General features: G+C 37.3%; 1 protein-coding gene and 1 long non-coding RNA gene across 5 annotated transcripts in view; one reads left to right on the plus strand and one right to left on the minus strand.

Moving 5' to 3' along the window:
- LOC132346214 (uncharacterized) overlaps positions 1–9,282 on the minus strand; it is a 41,973-nt gene extending 32,691 nt beyond the window's left edge. The window contains exon 1 of the long non-coding RNA XR_009495994.1: positions 5,438–9,282. This is a non-coding gene — a long non-coding RNA (uncharacterized lncRNA). The remainder of the gene's footprint in view (positions 1–5,437) is intronic.
- Positions 1–18,466, plus strand: part of CEP85L (centrosomal protein 85 like) — a 147,971-nt gene extending 129,505 nt beyond the window's left edge. For 3 of the 4 annotated variants that reach the window (XM_002690081.7, XM_010808408.4, XM_024996958.2), the window contains 3 exons: positions 652–756; positions 2,665–2,896; positions 13,963–18,466. In XM_002690081.7, the coding sequence (XP_002690127.3) occupies positions 652–756; positions 2,665–2,896; positions 13,963–14,126 (501 nt within the window). In that variant the 3' untranslated portion in view covers positions 14,127–18,466. The remainder of the gene's footprint in view (positions 1–651; positions 757–2,664; positions 2,897–13,962) is intronic. The other variant, XM_015472797.3, reaches the window with a different exon arrangement.
- Positions 18,467–19,221: the final 755 nt, after the last annotated feature.

Raw genomic sequence — 19,221 nt, forward strand, 5'->3', positions numbered from 1 at the left:
GTTTCAAATAATAGAAAACAGGGATAGTCTTATGATCTTATCATCTTGTAGCTTATTAATCATAAGAAAAGGATTTTTTTTTTTCAAGTATGCTGTGCCATGCATAGTTGCTTCAGTCATTTCTGACTCTTTGACACCCCAGGGACTGTAGCCTGCCAAGCTCCTCAGTCCTTGGGGTTTTTTAGGAAAGAATACTGGAATGGGTTGTCATTTCCTCCTCCAGCGGATCTTTCCAACCCAGGGATCGAACCCATATCTCCTGCATTGCAGGTGGATTTTTTCCTGCTCAATTTTTCAAGTATAGATTTGCTAATACACTCCCAGTATATAAATGAGAATCAGTAAAATAAAAACTGTTTGTAATATAGCGTTAAACTGCACCTTTAATTTAATATGTTTTACCAAGAATTAAAACTTACTTGGTAAAGATGATACTTTTCCTTCCTAGTCTTGGAAAAGATGATACTTTTCCTTCCTTCTATCCACTCTAGAAGTAGTATGACTTAATTGAGAAGTGGAGGCCTCATTTTCCAAGGGATTGGGGAAGTCAGGACATCTAAAGTGTTCAGAGCCAGTATTCCTGGTTGCCTACCTAATTGTATTATGCTTTAAGCATTAACATGCTTTGCTTTCAAATTCTCTTTATTGTAGTCTATGCAAGGGAAACTTTCTAAAGAAAAATTGACTACTCAAAAGATGATGGAAGAGCTGGAGAAGAAAGAAAGAAACCTTCAGAGATTAAGAACATTGCTTGATGTGAGTAGAAGAAATTCAGATTGCTTTCAAGGATGATTCAGTACCTATTTAAGTTACAGGAAATGCCTGTTTTGTACATACTTGTAAATCATTTTTTAATTGAAGACTTGATTTTGTTGTGCCAGATAATTAAATTCATTAGGTTTCTTAATAAGATTATAATAAAAAGACAAACTTTTAGTTTTGTATTGTCTTAGAAACAATTTCATACACTTAACTACAGCAAAGTCAGCTGTTACATAGAGATTAGATCCCAAGTCATAAAATGATGCATAAATTGAATATAAATGAAGTTATGCTTGAAAATCCTTAAGGAAGGTAAAATATAGACACGTCATCTATGGAACAGATCACTTTCTTCATTTAATTATGAGATGAAATATTAATATTTTGCTTGTATTTAACGACATGTTATGTAAAAAGTACTTATTTTAGTTTTTGAGCTGTCATCGTGACATATTCCTCTAAATAGTTAGAAATACATCTCCAAAAATTAGGGACAGTACCATTTCAGCACTGTCCCACCATATAAGAATAAGAATTTTCCTTGATGTTTGGTAATACCTATCTTAGAAAAATTCCTGCCTTTCTTCCCCAAATGTTAAAACCAGTATCAATCAAGACCATGTGTTGTGTTTCATTTTGCTTTTTAAACCTAAAGTTCTTTTCTTCTCCTTAACAGAATCAAGCCTTTTGTCATAGACTCAGATTTGTTATACCTGGATTTGTCTGATTGCTTCCTCATGGTGTCATTTATCTTGTTCTCTACCCCCTGTATTTCTTGTAAGCTAGAAGTTAAAGCTAAGGATTTTAGACTCATTGCAAACATTTTTTGGCATGAATACTTTGTAGGTATTTTTCACATCGTCAAATTATATGTGTTTGCTTATCCCACTGTAAGTGTCACAAATACCAATCTCACTGGACTAAGGTGGTGACAGACTGATTCTTCCCGCTGTAACACTAGCCTCTGCAATCAGCAGATCTGTGGGCTTGATATTCAGGCAAGTGTGTGAATATCCAGTGTGCCAGCACCCTTTCCCTTGATGGTTTTAACATCCACCAATGATCATCTGAATCATTAGACAATTAAAAGAGTAATTTTTATATCATTCCTTTTACAATTATTAGCTGGCATTCTTCTATAAAAAAATTTATTTTCCTCATTAACCCAGGCTATTTGGCTTTTCTGAAATTTCCAATACCACCTGGAAAGTCAGTCAAACTTACCTTTAATTAGTAATTTTCAGGATGAGGAATAAATGGTGGTAATTTGGGGAGTAAGTGAGTGTCACTTTTTCTGAGCATAATAAATCATGAGCTCATACTGATACTTCTAATTCAGATTTAACAATTGAGAGTTGCTTGGGCTTTTTTCTTCATCTTTGATTTTATACTTTTCTTTTCCTCTTATACTGAAAAATTTGGTTCCTATCAACACCGTAACATACATACTTTTTTCTCAATGTACAAAAAATAGTTTCAGATTAGGTAAATCACTGTTGCTGCTAACAATAAAACTACAGGATGAGGTTTCAATTTTCTTTGCAGTTCTTTCTATTCTGGGGATAAATCTCATAGCAAATTACATAACAACCAAGGTACTTTTAATATGAGACCTTGGGAGACTCCCTAGAAACTTAGTCTGTTGGAATTTATGTTTCGTCTCTCAGATTCACCCTCGGACATCAGATGGCACAGAGAAACCCTTTCCAGTATTTGAATTCTTTTTCTCTCCTTTTTTATTTTTCTTACTGCATATATGCAGTTAAGTCTGGTTACTGTACATGTAATATGACTTCACTGTTTTGTTTATAGACTTGGGTGGGAGAATGTCAACCTTTATGGCTTTTGAGTACCTTTCCTCTGTTCTGACAGCCTGATTTTTGTTTTCTTTATCCAATGCAGAACCAAAGACAAACAGAAGAGACCTGCTCTTTATTGGATCAGGGCCAGGAAGCAGAACAGTCCAGGCAGCAGACCGTTCTTTGCAAAAGGCCACTCTTTGATTTGAGTGTGATTGATCAGCTGTTCAAGGAAATGTCCTATTGTTTGCTTGACTTGAAGGCATTGTGTAGTATTCTTAATCAGCGTGCTCAGGGCAAGGAGCCTAATCTTTCTTTATTACTGGGAATCAGATGTAAGTGGCTAATGACTTGTCCTAACTGTATTGCCTAACAATTAGAAACATATCTTCTTGAATTAGAAACGTCTGTCTTTTCCCTATTTATTTTTATCTCCCTTCCTATTTAGATTTATAAATTTCTGAATCAGTCTGTGGCTCTGAATACCTGTTACTGCTTAATAGCTAGAACTTGCCTCATTGGATTTATAAAAATGAGGAGGGTCATGGTTGATATGGACTGCCACTCGGAAGAATGCCTATAAATCCACATATATGGATGAGTTAGGAGATGTTGCCTGTGCAGAATTCAATACGTGACCAGAATGGTAGTTCAGTGTGATTTTCTGATTACTTTCCTAAAAGTGATGATTCTCTTTGCTTTCATGTGGCGATTGTATTAAATTAATGACCCATCCATCAGTCCGCTGGTAAAATATCTGAGAGAAAATACTTAGACGCTTTCCTGTGTATGTTCTGCGGCAGCTGTTTAATGTAGGTGCCGATGCTGCCACATGAGCCAGTTTTCGTGCCTGGAGCTCTGTTGTCCTTGCGATGTGCACCTGCTGGCTTTGTCCCTCTCCATGTGACACCCACCCGTTCTGCCTCATTCTTCCCTCCTGCACCCTGATGGTGAGAGCTGCCTCAGTACTATCCTAGGGTCTGGTCCCTTCTCTGCTGCTTTTTCTGGAACACTCAACTTATATAAGGGCCCAAAATCATTATAATATTAATATGTTGGTCTCTTTTTAATATAGAGGAAATAGACTTCAGTAAGGAGAAATGAGTGGAATAAGACCATAATGTTTCTATACCAACATGCTGTATTGAGTTAATTGCTTAATAATATGATTACTATGTGACTGAGTGGAGACTAGTTTTATTTCCAGTTTCATCAAAGAGATTCTACAGTCTTGTATCATAATAGTTATTTTGGCGAACCAAATAATACTCCTGATCGTGTAACTGTACTCAGAGATGTCAGCAGAAGTTTCTTTTCCATGAATGTAAGAACACATATATGAGTGTGAGTATATAGAAGCACTTTGAAAGAAATTTGAAGTATAGTTGATTTACAGGGTTGTATGTTAGTTTCCGGTGTACAACAAAGAGATTCAGTTATACATATAAAATATATATTTCATTGTAGGTTATTATAAGGAACCAAATATAGTTCCTGTGTTATGGAGTAGGACCTTGTTGTGTTTACATATAGTAGTTTGTATCTGTTAATCCCGTGAAAGAAAGTGAAAGTGTTAGTTGCTCAGTTGTGTCTGACTCTCTGTGATCCCACAGACTGTAGCCTGCCAGGCTCCTCTGGCTCCTCTGTCCGTGGAATTCTCCAGGCAAGAATACTGGAGTGGGTAGCCATTCCCTTCTCCAGGGGATCTTCCCAACCCGGGGATCAAACCTGAGTCTCCCGCGTGGCAGGCAGATTCTTTACCATCTGAGCCACCAGGGAAGCCCATGCTCCTCCTTTATCCCTCTCCCCTTTTCCTCTCTGGTAATGATGTTTGTCTTCTATGTCTGTGAGTCTGTTTCTGTTTTTTAAATAAATGCATTTGTGTTGTATTTTAGATTCCACTTATGGATGATACCATATGGTATTTGTCTTAATCGTCCTTACTTCGTATAGTATGATAATTGCTAGGTCCATCCGTGTCGCTACAAATGATGTCATTTTATTCTTTTCATGGCAGTTCTGTATTTAGTTTTTTGAGGACCCTCCATAAGGTTTTACATCGTGGTTGCACAGTTTATACTCCCACCAGCAATGTAGGAGAGTTCCCCTTCCTCCACCCCCATTTATTGTTGGTGGGCTTTTTAGTGATGACCATTCTGACTGGTGTGGGATAGTACCTCACTATAGTTTGGATTTGCATTTCTTTGATAATTAGCAACATTTAAGCATATTTTCATGTTCCTATTGGCCATCTGTATGTCTTCTCTGGAGAATTACTTGTTTAGGTCTTCTGCCCATTTTTTTATTCAGTTAGTTGGTTTTTAAAACACTTTATAATGTTATATTCAGTCACTCAGTAAGCATTAATCAAATGCCTTCTATAGTCCAAGCACTGAAGTGCTGATAATGCACATAGATTGAACACAGTTCCTGCTCACACATTAACCACAATATTAGAGCATTGAAATAAATGCTATAATTGAAACGTGATCAGAGGACAGTGGGAGCACAGAGGGGGAAAAAACAGTGAAATATACCTGGGAGGGGCTGTGAAGCCTCCATGGGGGTGTTTAGCTTGAATCTCAAAGGAGGAGAAGTTTGACGGGTGATCATGGGGTGTTGGAAGTTAGCAGTCATCTCTTGGAGCAAGAAATAAAAGCTTACACACAAAAGACTCATTTTCTCCACCATTTCAGGGCTGGCCATCCTTTGGGTTATTTTGTAACCTTCTACCTTTGTGCTGTTTATATAGCGTTTATTAACTTTTGCAGTGATAGGGTAAGAGAGCAACCCTAACATGAGTAAAAGGGAGATTCAGCAATCTTGGCACCATGTATACTCCTTCCATTCTGTTAGGGTTTAACCCGAGTCCTTACCTTATAGTCTGGCCTTGTGAAAATTTGACCAACCAGCTAATTTCTCAAAAACAATGGAGATTTTTCTGATCCTTGTCTCATTACCCCATCAACTGTCTGCTGACACTGTTCACCTCACCCTTGATAAAGCTCTGCTTCCATGGTTTCCATGACATCATTCTCTAGGTTCTGCTTCTACCTTTATGACTGCTCAGCCTCAATCTGTGAAATTCTCTACCACTTAAATACTGGCAGACCTCCTGGAAACTTTTGTTGTTGTTTACTTTTTCCAAGTAATCTTGTACATACCCACTTGTTTTCTGTTTTCCCTGTACCTTTGACCCATAAAGATATTTATCTCTCACCCTGCCTAGACATTCATCCCCTTTCAGCTCCTGACTTTATTCACCTGTACGTTAGAACCAGCGGTTTCATAGGTATCGCAGACTCAATATGTCTGAAACAGAACCTACTTTTCTTCCCTCCCTAAACCTGTTCCTCCTCTGAGTGAGTAGAACCACTATCCAGCTATCAACCCAACCCAGATTTTATTCTCCACCCTCTCGTTCGCCCATCTGTGTCCTTTGCCTAATCCCTGGGCCCCTTCCCAAGCTGCCTGGTAATCAGACTTGATCATGTCTGTGAGCCCCTTCCTACTTGTAACATTTATTCCTGCTGCCACATCTCCATTGCACTCTTGCCTTAATTCAAGCTTTAATAGTCCTTCATCTGGACTGGTTTCTCTGTCAACCGTTGTGCCCCACCCCACCATCCCTAATCCATCTTCTTTTTTAATTTTCTTTTTTATTGAATGATAATTGCTTTACAGAATTTTATTGTTTTCTGTCAAACCTCAACATGAATCAACCATAGGTACACATATAACCCCTCCCTTTTGAACCTCCCTCTCATCTCCTGCCCCATCCCATCCCTCTAGATTGATACAGAGCCTCTGTTTGAGTTTCCTGAGTCATATAGCAAATTTCCATTGGCTATCTATTTTACATACAGTAATGTAAGTTTCCATGTTACTCTTTCCATACATCTCACTCTTTCCTCCCCCTTCCCATGTCCATAAGTCTATTTTCTATGTCTGTTTCTCCATTGCTGCCCTGTAAATAAATTCTTCAATACCATTTTTCTATATTCTGTATATATGCATTAGAATATGATATTTATCTTTCTCTTTCTGACTCACTTCACTCTGTATAATAGGTTCTAGGTTCATCCACCTCACCAAAACTGACTCAAATGTGTTCCTTTTTATGGCTGAGTAATATTCTATTGTGTATATGGACCACAACTTCTTTATCCATTCATCTGTCAGTGGACATCTAGGTTACTTCCATATTCTAGCTATTGTAAATAGTGCTGCAATGAACAATGGGGTCAGTTCAGTTCAGTTCAGTTGCTCAGTCGTGTCCGACTCTTTGCGACCCCATGAATCGCAGCACGCCAGGCCTCCCTGTCCATCACCAACTCCCAGAGTTCACTGATACTCCCGTCCATCGAGTCAGTGATGCCATCCAGCCATCTCATCCTCTGTCGTCCCCTTCTCCTCTTGCCCCCAATCCCTTCCAGCATCAGAGTCTTCTCTAATGAGTCAACTCTTCGCATGAGGTGCCCAAAGTACCGGAGTTTCAGCTTTAGTATCATTCCCTCCAAAGAAATCCCAGGACTGATCTCCTTCAGAATGGACTGGTTGGATCTCCTTGCATCCAAGGGACTCTCAAGAGTCTTCTCCAACACCACAGTTCAAAAACATCAATTCTTTGGCGCTCAGCTTTCTTCACAGTCCAACTCTTACATCCATACATGACCACAGGAAAAACCATAGCCTTGACTAGACAGACCTTTGTTGGCAAAGTAATGTCTCTACTTTTCAATATGCTATCTAGGTTGGTCATAACTTTTCTTCCAAGGAGTAAGCGTCTTTTAATTTCATGGCTGCAATCACCATCTGCAGTGATTTTGGAGCCCAAAAAAATAAAGTCTGACACTGTTTCCACTGTTTCCCCATCCATTTCCCATGAACAGTGGGATACATGTGTCTTTTTCAACCCTGACTTCCTCAGGGTATATACCTAGGAGTGGGATTGCTGGGTCATATGGTGGTTTTATTCCTGGTTTTTTAAGGAATCTCCATATCGTCTTCCAAAGTGGCTATATTTACATTCCCACCAACAGTGCAGGAGCATTCCCTTTTCTCCACACCTTCTCCAGCATTTATTGTGTGTAGACTTTTTGATGATGGCCATTCTGACCAGTGTGAGGTGATATCTCATTGTGGTTTTGATTTGCATTTCTCTAATAATTAGCAATGTTGAGCATCTTTTCATGTGTTTGTTAGCCATCTGTATGTCTTCTTTGGAGAAATGTCTGTTTATGTCTTTTGCCCACTTTTTAATTGGGTTGTTTGATTTTCTGGCATTGAGTTGTATGAGCTGCTTGTATAGTTTGGAAATTAACCCTTTGTCAGTTGTTTCATTTGCTGTTATTATCTCCCATTCTGAGGGTTGTCTTTTCACTTTGCTTATAGTTTCCTTTGCTGTGCAAAAGCTTTTAAGTTTAATCAGGTCCCACTTGTTTACTATTGTTTTTATTTCCATTACTCTAGGAGGTGGGTCACAGAGGATCTTGCTTGATTTGTCACTGAGTGTTCTACCTATGTTTTCCTCTAAGAGTTTTATAGTTTCTGGTTTTACATTTATGTGTTTAATCCATTTTGAGTTTATCTTTGTGTCTGGTGTTAGGAAGTGTTCTAATTTCATTCTTTGACATGTAGGTGTCCAGTTTTCCCAGCACCATTTATTGAAGAGGCTGTCTTGGCTCCATTGTATATTCTTGCCTCCTTTGTCAAAAATAAGGTACCCATAGGTGCATGGGTTTATTTCTGGGCTTTCTTTTTTTTTCCATTGGTCTATATTTCTGTTTTTGTGCCAGTACCATACTGTCTTTATGACTGTAGCTTTGTAGTATAATCTGAAGTCAGGAAGCTTGCTTCCTCCAGTTCCATTCTCGAGACTGCTTTGGCTATTTGAGTCTTTTGTGTTTCTGTATGAACTATGAAATTTTTTGTTCTAGTTCTGTGAAAAATGCCATTGGTAATTTGATAGGGATCACATTGAATCGGTAGATTGCATTTGGTAGTATAGTCATTTTCACAATATTGATTCTTCCTACCCAGGAACATGGAATATCTCTCTATCTGTATATGTCATCTTTGATTTCTTTCATTAGTGTCTTATAATTTTCTGTGTACAGTTCTTTTGTCCCCTTAGGTAAGTTTATTCCTAAATATTTAATTCTCTTTGTTGCAATGGTGAATGGGATTGATACCTTCATTTCTCTTTCTGATTTTTCATTGTTAGTATATAGAAATGCAAGTGATTTCTGTGTATTGATTTTGTATTCTGCAACTTTGCTAAATTCACTGATTAGCTCAAGTAATTTTCTGATACTATCTTTAGGGTTTACTATGTACAGTATCATGTCATCTGCAAACAGTGAGAGCTTTACTTCTTCTTTTCTGATATGGATTCCTTGTATTTCTTTTTCTTCTCTGATTGCTCTAGCTAGGACTTTCAGAACTATGTTGAACAACAGTGGAGAAAGTGGGCACCCTTGTCTTGTTCCTGTCTTAGGGGGAATGCTTTCAGTTTTTCACTATTGAGAGTAATGTTTGCTGTAGGCTTATCAAAAATGGCCTTTACTATGTTGAGGTAGTTTCCTTACATGCCCATTTTTTGAAGAGTTTTAATCATAAATGGGTGCTGAACTTTGTCAAAGGCTTTTTCTGCATCTATTGAGATGATCATATGGTTTTTATCTTTCAATTTGTTAATATGGTGTATCACATTGATTGATTTGCATATACTGAAGAATCCTTGCATTCCTGGAATAAACCCAACTTGATCATGGTGTATGAGCTTTTGATGTGTTGCTGAATTCTCTTTGCTAAAATTTTGTTGAGGATTTTTACATCTATGTTCATCAGTGATACTGGACTGTAGTTTTCTTTTTTGTGTGTTGTCTTTGTCTGGTTTTGGTATTAGGGTGATGGTGGCCTCGTAGAAAGAGTTTGGAAGAGTTCCTTCCTCTGCAATTTTATGAAAGAGTTTTAGAAGGATAGTCATTACCTCTTCTCTAAATGTTTGATAGAATTCTCCTGTGAAGCTGTCTGATCCTGGGCTTTTGTTTTTTGTTTTTTGTTCACAGCTTCAGTTTCAGTGGTTGTAATTGGGTTGTTCATAATTTCTATTTCTTCCTGGTTCAGTCTTCTCTTTTTTTCTTGATGAGTCTGGCTGAAGGCTTGTCAATTTTGTTTATTTTCTCAAAGAACTAGCTTTTAGTTTTATTAATCTTTACTATTGTTTCTTTCATTTCTTCTTCATTTATTTCTGGTTGGATCTTTATGATTTCTTCTACTAATTTTGGGGTTTTTTTTTTTTTTTCCAGTTTTAGGTATAAAGTTAGGTTGTCTGTTTGATGTGTTTCTTGAGGTAGGATTGTATTGCTATAAACTTCTCTTAGAACTGCTTTTGCTGCATCCCATAGGTTTTGAGTTGTCATGTTTTCATTGTCATTTGTTTCTAGAAATGTTTTTATTTCCCTTTTGATTTCTTCAGTAACCTGTTGGTTTAGAAACACACTGTTTAATCTCCATGTATTTGTGTTTCTTACAGTGTTTTTTTCTTGTAATTGATATCTAGTCTCATAGCATTGTGGTCAGAGAAGATGCTTGATACAATTTCAGTTTTCTTTAATTTACTAAGGTTTGATTTGTGACCCAAGATGTGGTCTATCCTGCTGAATGTTCCATGTGCACTTGAGAAGAAGGTGTATTCTTCTGCATTTGGATGGAATGTCCTGAAGATATTGAGATCCATCTCATCTAATGTATCACTTTAGACTTGTGCTTCCTTATTAATTTTCTGTTTTGATGATCTGTCCATTGGTGTGAGTGGGATGTTAAAGTCTCCTGCTATTACTGTGTTACTGTCAGTTTCTCCTTTTATGTCTGTTAGTGTTTGTCTTATGTATTGAGGTGCTCCTATGTTGGGTGCATAGATATTTGCAATTGTTATGTCTTCCTCTTGGCTTGATCCCTTGATCATTATGTAGTGTCTTTCCTTATCTCTTGTAACCGTCTTTATTGTAAAATCTATTGTGTCTGATACGAGGATTGCTACTTCAGCTTTCTTTTGCTCCCCATTTGTATGGAATATATTTTTCTATCCTCTCACTTTCAGTCTATATGTCTTTAGGTCCGAAGTAGGTTTGTTGTAGACGGCATATATATGGGTCTTGTTTTTGTATCTATTCAGCCAGTCTGTGTCTTTTGGTTGGAGCATTTAATCCATTTACATTTAAAGTAATTATTGATATACATGTTCCTATTGCCATTTTCTTAATTGTTTGGGGTTGACTTTATAGATCTTTTTTCTTTTCTTGTATTTCTTGACTATATAAGTCCTTTTAACATTTGTTGTAAAGCTGGTTTGGTGGTACTGAATTCTCTTAACTTTTGCTTGTCTGAAAAGCATTTTATTTGTCCATCAATTTTGAATGAGATCCTAGCTGGGTACTATAATCTTGGTTGTTAGTCTTTGCCTTTTAGTACTTTAAATATGCCTGCCATTCCCTTCTGGCTTGCAGAGTTTCTGCTGAAAGATCAGCTGTTAAGCATATGGCTTTTCCCTTGTATTTTACTTGTTGCTTCTCCCTTGCTGCTTCTAATATTCTTTCTTTGTGTTTAGTCTGTGTTAGTTTGATTAGTATGCGTCTTGGCGTGTTTCTCCTTGGGTTTATCCTGTATGGGACTCTTTGTGCCTCTTGAACTTGTATGACTATTTCCTTTTCCGTGTTGGGGAAATTTTCAAGTATAATCTCTTCAAAAGTTTTCTCATACCCTTTCTTATTCTCTTCTTCTTCTCAATACCTATAATTTGAATGTTGGTGCTTTTGATATTGTCCCAGAGGTCTCTGAGACTGTCCTCGGTTCTTTTCATTCTTTTTATTTTCTTCTGCTCTTTAGATGTTATTTCCACCATTTTATCTTCCAGCTCACTGATTCGTTCTTCTGCTTCAGATATTCTGCTACTGATTCCTTCTAGAGTATTTTTAATTTCAGTAATTGTGTTGTTTTTCTCTGGATGTTTATTCTTTAATTCTCCTAGGTCTTTGTTAATTGATTCTTGTTGCATTTTCTCCATCTTGTTTTCAAGGTTTTTGATCATCTTTACTATCATTCTGAATTCTTTTTCAGGTAGTTTGCCTATTTCCTCTTCATTTCTTTGGACTTCTGTGTTTCTAGTTTGTTTCTTCATTTGTGTAGTATTTCTCTGCCTTTTCACTTTTTTTTTAACTTAGTGTATTTGAGGTCTCCTTTTCCCAGGCTTCAAAGTTGAATTCTTTCTTTCTTTTGGTTTCTGCCCTCCTAAGGTTGGTCCAGTGGTTAGTGTAAGCTTCGTATAGGGTGAGATTTGTATGCGTTTTTGTTTGTTTGTTTTTCCTCTGCTGGGCAAGGCTGAGTGAGGTGGTAATCCTGTCTGCTGCTGATTGGGTTTGTGTTTTTGTTTTGTTTGTTGTTTAGATGAGGCGTCCTGCACAGGGTGCTATTGGTGGTTGGGTGATGCCAGGTCTTGTATTCAAGTGGTTTCCTTTGTGTGTGTTCTCACTGTTTGATACTCCCAGGGTTAGTCCTCTGGAAGTCTGGGGTCTTGGAGTCAGTGCTCCCATTCCAAAGGCTCAGGGCTTAATCTCCTTAGAAGCATCTTTCTCCTCTTTGGGCTTGGTCACCTTTCCATTCGTAGATCCCAGCTTGCTTGACAAGGTTGGGCCAGGAGACAGAAGTCCTCGCCAAGCAGGCCGGACTTGGGAGAGTGCCTAGGGCGGCAAGTCGCAACCGCGAGCTCCCCTTGGTGTGGCTCTGGTCAGAATCTGCTGTTCCCCCGCACTGCTGCTGCCACCGCTGCCTTCCCTCTCTCTCTCCCTACACCCACACCTCGTAGGAGCTCACCTGCTCCCTCACTCACGCTCTCCTTCCAAAGAACCTTCAGGTCCTGGAGAGCCCCCGAACCATCTTTTATGTTGCTGCCAGAGCCATCATTTAACCCGTAGTTCACATTTCCTCTGGGGAAATCAGAGGCAATACTAGGGGACTTCCCTGGTGGCTCAGACAGTTAAACGTCTGTCTACAATGTGGGAGACCCAGGTTCGATCCCTGGGTCCAGAAGATCCCCTGGAGAAGGAAATGGCAATCTACTCCAGTACTATTGCCTGGAAAATCCCATGGACAGAGGAGCCTGGTAGGCTACAGTCCATGGGGTCTCAAAGAGTCGGACACGACTGAGCGACTTCACTTTGACTTGGGGCTTCCCTGGTGGCTCAGAGGTTAAAGCATCTGCCTGCAATGCAGGAGACCTGGGTTCGATCCCTGGGTTGGGAAGATCCCCTGGAGAAGGAAGTGGCAACCCACTCCAGTACTCTTGCCTGGAAAATCCCATGGACAGAGGAACCTAGTGGGCTACAGTCCACAGGGTCACAAAGAGTCGGACACGACTGAGTGACTTCACTTCAGATTTCCTCAGACACCCCTTAGAACAGACATAAAGGTAGTTCCCACCTGCCTCTCTAGTCTCGTTTCTTGACATTCCTCTGTCTCAACCATTTATGCTCAACCATTTTAGAGCTGGTACTGATTTTCTTGATGTTTCTCAATTTATATCAGACTGTTCTGTTTTCTGTTTCTGTATACCTGTGTTCATTCTGCTTCCTTGGCCTCTTCAGAGAACCTGTCCCCTCTCCAGTTAGGCCACCCTGTTCTCTTCCTTATGTTGCTGTAGCCTTTGTGTCGTGGGCGGTTACCTAGGACACCTGACTGAATTTGCTTGTTTATGGAATGTATGTAAATCATTAAGAATAAGCCACCAGGTGCATTATTTTGCTGACCTCAGCACTCAGTACAATGTCTAGATCATGGATCATGAACAATAAAACAGTTAAATTAGTATTTGTTAAAATAATATGTTACCTGATTCTGAACTCAGCCCTTACCCTCAGTGATTTAGCCATTGGGCAGTTGGCTCTCAGCTTGATTCAATCATTTGGAATTCAAATGTTTAGAATCCCAGCATACACACACACACACACACACACACACACACACACACTCAATTCTTCTTACTTTGCAGTCTGTAAAAATATAAGATAGTGCCCCTTACCACCCAAAAGATTTTCAGATTTTTGTCTCTAGTTGGGTTTGAAGAGAGCTATTAGCATGTTCCTTTTTACTCTGGGAATATTGTCATCCATTAAACCTGTTGAATTTGTGCGTATCACTGTATGAATTTATGCATTTTCACTAGCAAAATTTTAAAAGGACCAAATAGATAAGATCCATTTACTGTAGTGCAAAATTTAAACCTGAGCTTGACCTGTATTGAGTGTATAGCATTATATTTCCAATGATAATTAGGCTGAAAATCCTAAAATGCCTTTGTTACCAAAAAATGTGACATTTTCTCCATGTTCTATATCCACAGCAATGAACTGTTCAGCTGAAGAAACTGAGAATGACCACAGCCCAGAAGCACTCACTAAAAAACTGTCAGATGTATGCCAGTTACGGAGGGACATAGATGAACTACGGACCGCAATATCGGACCGCTATGCTCAGGACATGGGAGACAACTGCGTTACCCAGTGACCGGTGTTGGGCCCACAGCAACAACGACCCATTGCAAAGTGCTGCTGTGTTCAGTTCTTCATGTTTCTCTCCAGGAGCCATGATAGAAAGTTGCAAGTGACATGTGTCTTGCTGCGTAGGTTTTTTTCTGTGGATTTGTTCTGTCGCAGAAGAATTGGGATGTGAGAAAGTTTTGAAGGGGCTTATCTAATCAGGCAAAAAAAATTAAATTGCCATTTGAAAAATATGATAAAATGTATAAGAAAAAAAAAAATCTGTATTCTCAAACTACTGACTGTAGGACCAAGCTGTGAAGAGTGCCCTTCAGATAAAGGGATAGAATTTCTTTTAATCACATAATTGTGTGTGTGTGTGTGTGTGTGCATGCATGTGTACTTATTTACAAAATTGTAAGGATTTCTAAGATCAAAGCAGAGCTTCTGAGAAAGGCACACACTATATTCTTGTGCTTCTTTTTTTTCTTCATGGAGAAGCTTGTGTTGTACTTGGGGTTTTCAAGGTTGGCTCAGCAAGAGTTCCCACCAGGCAAGTGTTGTAACAGCAGTACAGCAGCAAAACCTTTTGTGTTTTGAACGATCACTGTGCTGAGATGGTGAGGTTGTGGGGTTGGGTTGATTTTCGTACTGTAGACAGGTCAGTGATTTTTCCAGAGTGATTGTGAATCCTGTAAGAGGTGTGAAATACCGATGTGATGGTTAATCCCATTAGCATTATAATTTATGTATTACAAGGTGATTTAACATAATCGGAATTAATTTTAACATGTCCCTTACTATTTACAATTTTTATTTATAGATTATATATATATATATATATATCAGTGTAAACAAAGCCATATACAATTAATGCAAACCTAAGGCCTCAGATCATTATTGTAAAATGAACAAAATGACTCTGGAACAATAACTCGTTTATCCAAATCTCCAGTGTTTACATTTTCAACAGTTTTGTATCTGTTTTGAAGTTGAAACCACTTTAAGAAAAAATCAACCTGTATTCTTTATATCTGAATTATCACTAGCATAGAACAAAATCTAAACCTAAGTGATACTGAAATTCCTTTTATTAGGTAAAGTACATTAAAAACAGGGTTCTTCATAGAATATAAACTTGCCCCAGTTAGTTGTTCTTCTAGGGTATAAGATATCACGATGAAATACAACTGATTTTTTTAGTAGACATGCAATCATTTAAACTTCCAAATGAGTATTTCCCTATTTTAGTTGTATCTCGGAAGGAGTTTATATTTTATTACCTTCAGAGCATTTAGTACATTCTTTTGAATGTACTTAGTTGTGGCAATCAATGTCCTTTACATATTGGTTTTGATTTATCTCTTGATACAGCCCCAAGTCTCATTTAGGTCAAGACAACAGTAGGTAGAAGGAACAAAGGATGAAAATCAAGCTGGAGAATATTGTTTGGGGCAAGAGCAGATCACATGTCTGTTTTCTTGCCAGACTTATATTTAATGGTATAAAGGCTGCTCCTAGAAAAATATGCTCCTGAATAATTTCAGCAGTGAAAACATATTTGGGATAGACCTTCAAAGAAACTACCCAGGAAGACATTCAGCTCAGAATTTGACTTATAGACAGTTCTCAACAGTTATTCAATAGTTACATTTCAGCAATCAGTTATAATACATTGTAAGGACATCAGCCTTCCCTTCTGTTCAGTGCCTGAGTCCTCCCTGCCATTTAATGTCTTAGGATCTGAACACTAAGAAATCAGTGCATTGTAGGGATTCTGCTTCCCACGGTCCTTAAGTTAAAAAGGAGGGACTTGGTCAGTAGCAAAAATTTGGCTTTCTAAGATGTTGATCTGTTTTTGAATGTTGGTGGTTTAAGACAATCAAGGAGTAGTAAATATATACCAAAAATCTGATACAAAGAATTCTGCCTTGTAAAAATTAATATCTGTAAAAATGGTCATTTATAGTAAAGTAGATAATTAGCATCTAATAGATAATCCACAAGTGTAGCACACATTTTTACATTCTCTTTGAATAGAGTCCCCTCCCCCCACCCTCAACCTCCACAATTTTGAAAATAAAGGTACTCTGAAATGATAGTGATAATGGGCAAATAGTCACTGATTTGGATCACTAGGTTCTTACTAAAATGTATATGTTTGGGAGTTTTATGGTCATTAGTGTTGTTTAAACAAACTGTTGGTCATTTGTTTTGACTGTAGATACTTTGTTTTCCGCTTTTGTTGTGATAAAATAATTTATATTTTTAAAAAGTAAGTTTTCGAAAACTCAAAAAATTTGACTTAATTTACATATCTTGGGGTAAAAAATTTTAACCTAACAGAAAATTAACTAACTACTGCTGATATATTTCAGTTTCCCCTCCATGAAAAGGAGAATTAAGATGTAATAATTTAAGTATAACCTTGAATTACAGACTGTTTATCTCTTGGAATCTGGGTTTTGTAAAGGGTCCTAGATAATAAGCAGACAGCCTTGGAGGGAATTTTGGGGGAAATAAAGCTATTAGCAGTCTAATTTGTTAGTATTTAATTTTGATTTTTCAGAAAATTCCCTTCTCCAAGACAACCTTTTATGTTAGAATAGTAAGAATAATGATATCTCTTTAAAAACAAAGATTTTATGGTTAGACTAGGTAAGGTGGACAAGTAGAAACTCTGTAGTGTCGTGTCCTAGTTTGAAGTAGGATATTCTTAGGAGTTATTACAGTGATTATCTGTCTGAGGTGAAAATTAACCTAAGTTTTAAAGTAAATCTATTTGAAATTTGCTTAAGTATTGACTTAGGTAAGCCTTGTCTGAGTTTATTTCTTTCTGTTTTTTTTTTCAATAAGTGTGGCCCCTTTTTGTGTTTGAAATAGGAGTCAGTATTCAATGTTAACCATATTTTTATTAGTGACATTTGTTTTGATCATGACAATTTATTAAGCTGAATTAGACTTCTTTCAGTAGCTCGTTAGAGACAATCTCAAGGGCTGGAAAGTGTTGCTAAAATGGATATTGTACATTTCCACAATAATGTACAATAATGAATGACTAATGAAATTATAAATTTTGTCATAGTTCAAGACTTATTAATAGGATTCTCTTAGATGGCATTTTTAAAGGAACTACTTTATTAGGAGAATGTTCTTTCAATATCAGTAATAGTTCATTGAATAATACAGTAGCTGAGAACTTGGACTCTATTTTTACATCACATAGTTCAGCTCAGGCATATCTTTGGATTTTGGCATTCTCTTATGCAGCTTTGTATCATTGTAGATACGTAATTACAGAAATAAGCAATTCTCATAACCATGCTTACTCAGACAATGTCATTTGAAACTGCCAGTAGCTAGAGGTCTCAGAGCCAAAGTTAATTCATTTTGTTTCCATTTTTGACAGTTTTTTTTCCAGTGTTCACAAAACATAAAATTTCTAGCTTCACCCCAAAATGTCATGCTAGAAATTGCTGTATAATAATAACTTGCATTTAATCATGAAGAGGGAAAGGTTTTGGATATTTGGATTTTTATCTTATTTAAAAGAAGCATTGAGTATATTAAGAATGTAGTTTCAAATCAATGTCATTAACAACACTGTTGTAACTGCATACATGAAGAACCTTTTGTGCCTTTTTGCCTGCAGTAAGCATTCATTTCTATTTACATGAGCTGTAAGAATGTTGATGATTATTGCACCTTGTTCTTCTGTAAATAGACTTGATTAAGGATTTTCGTTTAAAGCAAGGAGGAGTTTTTGTTACTAGGTAGATACCTTAATAAACATAAAGGGAGTTATCAAATAATACGTCTTTGGAGTCCAACCTTTTCCCTGTTTAGTGAGCAGGAAACTCCTTTGGAATGTAGTCATTTGTGTGTATGTGTGTATATATGTATATGTATAGTTATTTAAATACATAAACATAAAATTCAGCATCACATTGGTGTGATGTCAAGAAGTAGTAAGGTGCTAGGTGGCTACATTAAAAGCACAGCAGAGTATACCATCAGTCACTATGACTGGTGGCTTTTATAAACTAGGTTCAGTTTTTGAACCGCCCAGAATACCTCATGTGTAAATACAATAGTCATGACTTAATTGAAATACAGTTATTGTAAAAAGAATGTGAAGCCACTGGTTGGCTTATGCCTTCTGATTATTATCCTCGCCTCTTTTTTTGTAAAGGGGTTGTTTTTTGTTTTTGTTTTTAAATAGGGTTTACAGCTAGAATTTTGAATGCCAAAGTTCTATTTATTAAATTTTAAAAAGTTTTCAATGTTAATGGCTAAGTATTTTTCCACTGGACTATTGTTTGTTGATGTTGGAATTTGTATTAACAGAAATAAATTTTTTATAAAAGATTTATGTCTACCAAGTGCCTAATGTTGATATAAAAATATATTTGAAATTTCACACTCTGAATTCTCAATGACAAGAATATGCTGGCTTGACTCTTTCAAAGTTTTCTTTATGCAAGAAAAAAATCTTACTAGAACAGGGGCACTTGTGCCTCCTATGTCTGTCTGAGGGTTTCTTTTCAGTCATTGCAAAGCGTTTTGTCAGGCCTTTTCCTTAAAGGGCACTGAGATTTTCTGATGGCATAAATGCAAGGCATGGCTATGCATTTCAGCTCATAGAACTGTATCTCTACTTTGAATTTCTAAAATTCTTATTTGAATGAAGAGTCTTCTCTCTACTTTTCCAACAGACAAAATCAGATTTCAGTTTTTTATATTGCTGAAAGATTGGCAAGGTAAATCTTTTTTATTTCCTCCCTTCTAATCAGAGATTAAAACCTTACTGAAACATATACAAATAAGACCTTGTTAAAAGATTGCTCCGCAGAGGCCTCAACATCTCAGATTGATGGCCTGGGTCCTTGTTCTAAGTCATATGTGCCTTAATGTTGCCTGCTGGTTAACATTTGGATTAGCAGCGTCTGTTTCTAGTCCAGTTAACTTGGCATTGCTGTCAAGAGTTTTTCATGAGGCATCTAATTCAGTTAACAGGAAAAAGAAGCATGCATTACAAACCCCATAGGTTGTAAGCAAATGACTTGGAAATAAAACCAGAATAGTTAAAGTCCTTGAGTATCTCCAAGGTTATTAATGAACAG

This window comes from Bos taurus, chromosome 9 (genome assembly GCF_002263795.3).
Source record: "Bos taurus isolate L1 Dominette 01449 registration number 42190680 breed Hereford chromosome 9, ARS-UCD2.0, whole genome shotgun sequence".
Lineage (NCBI taxonomy): Eukaryota > Metazoa > Chordata > Mammalia > Artiodactyla > Bovidae > Bos > Bos taurus.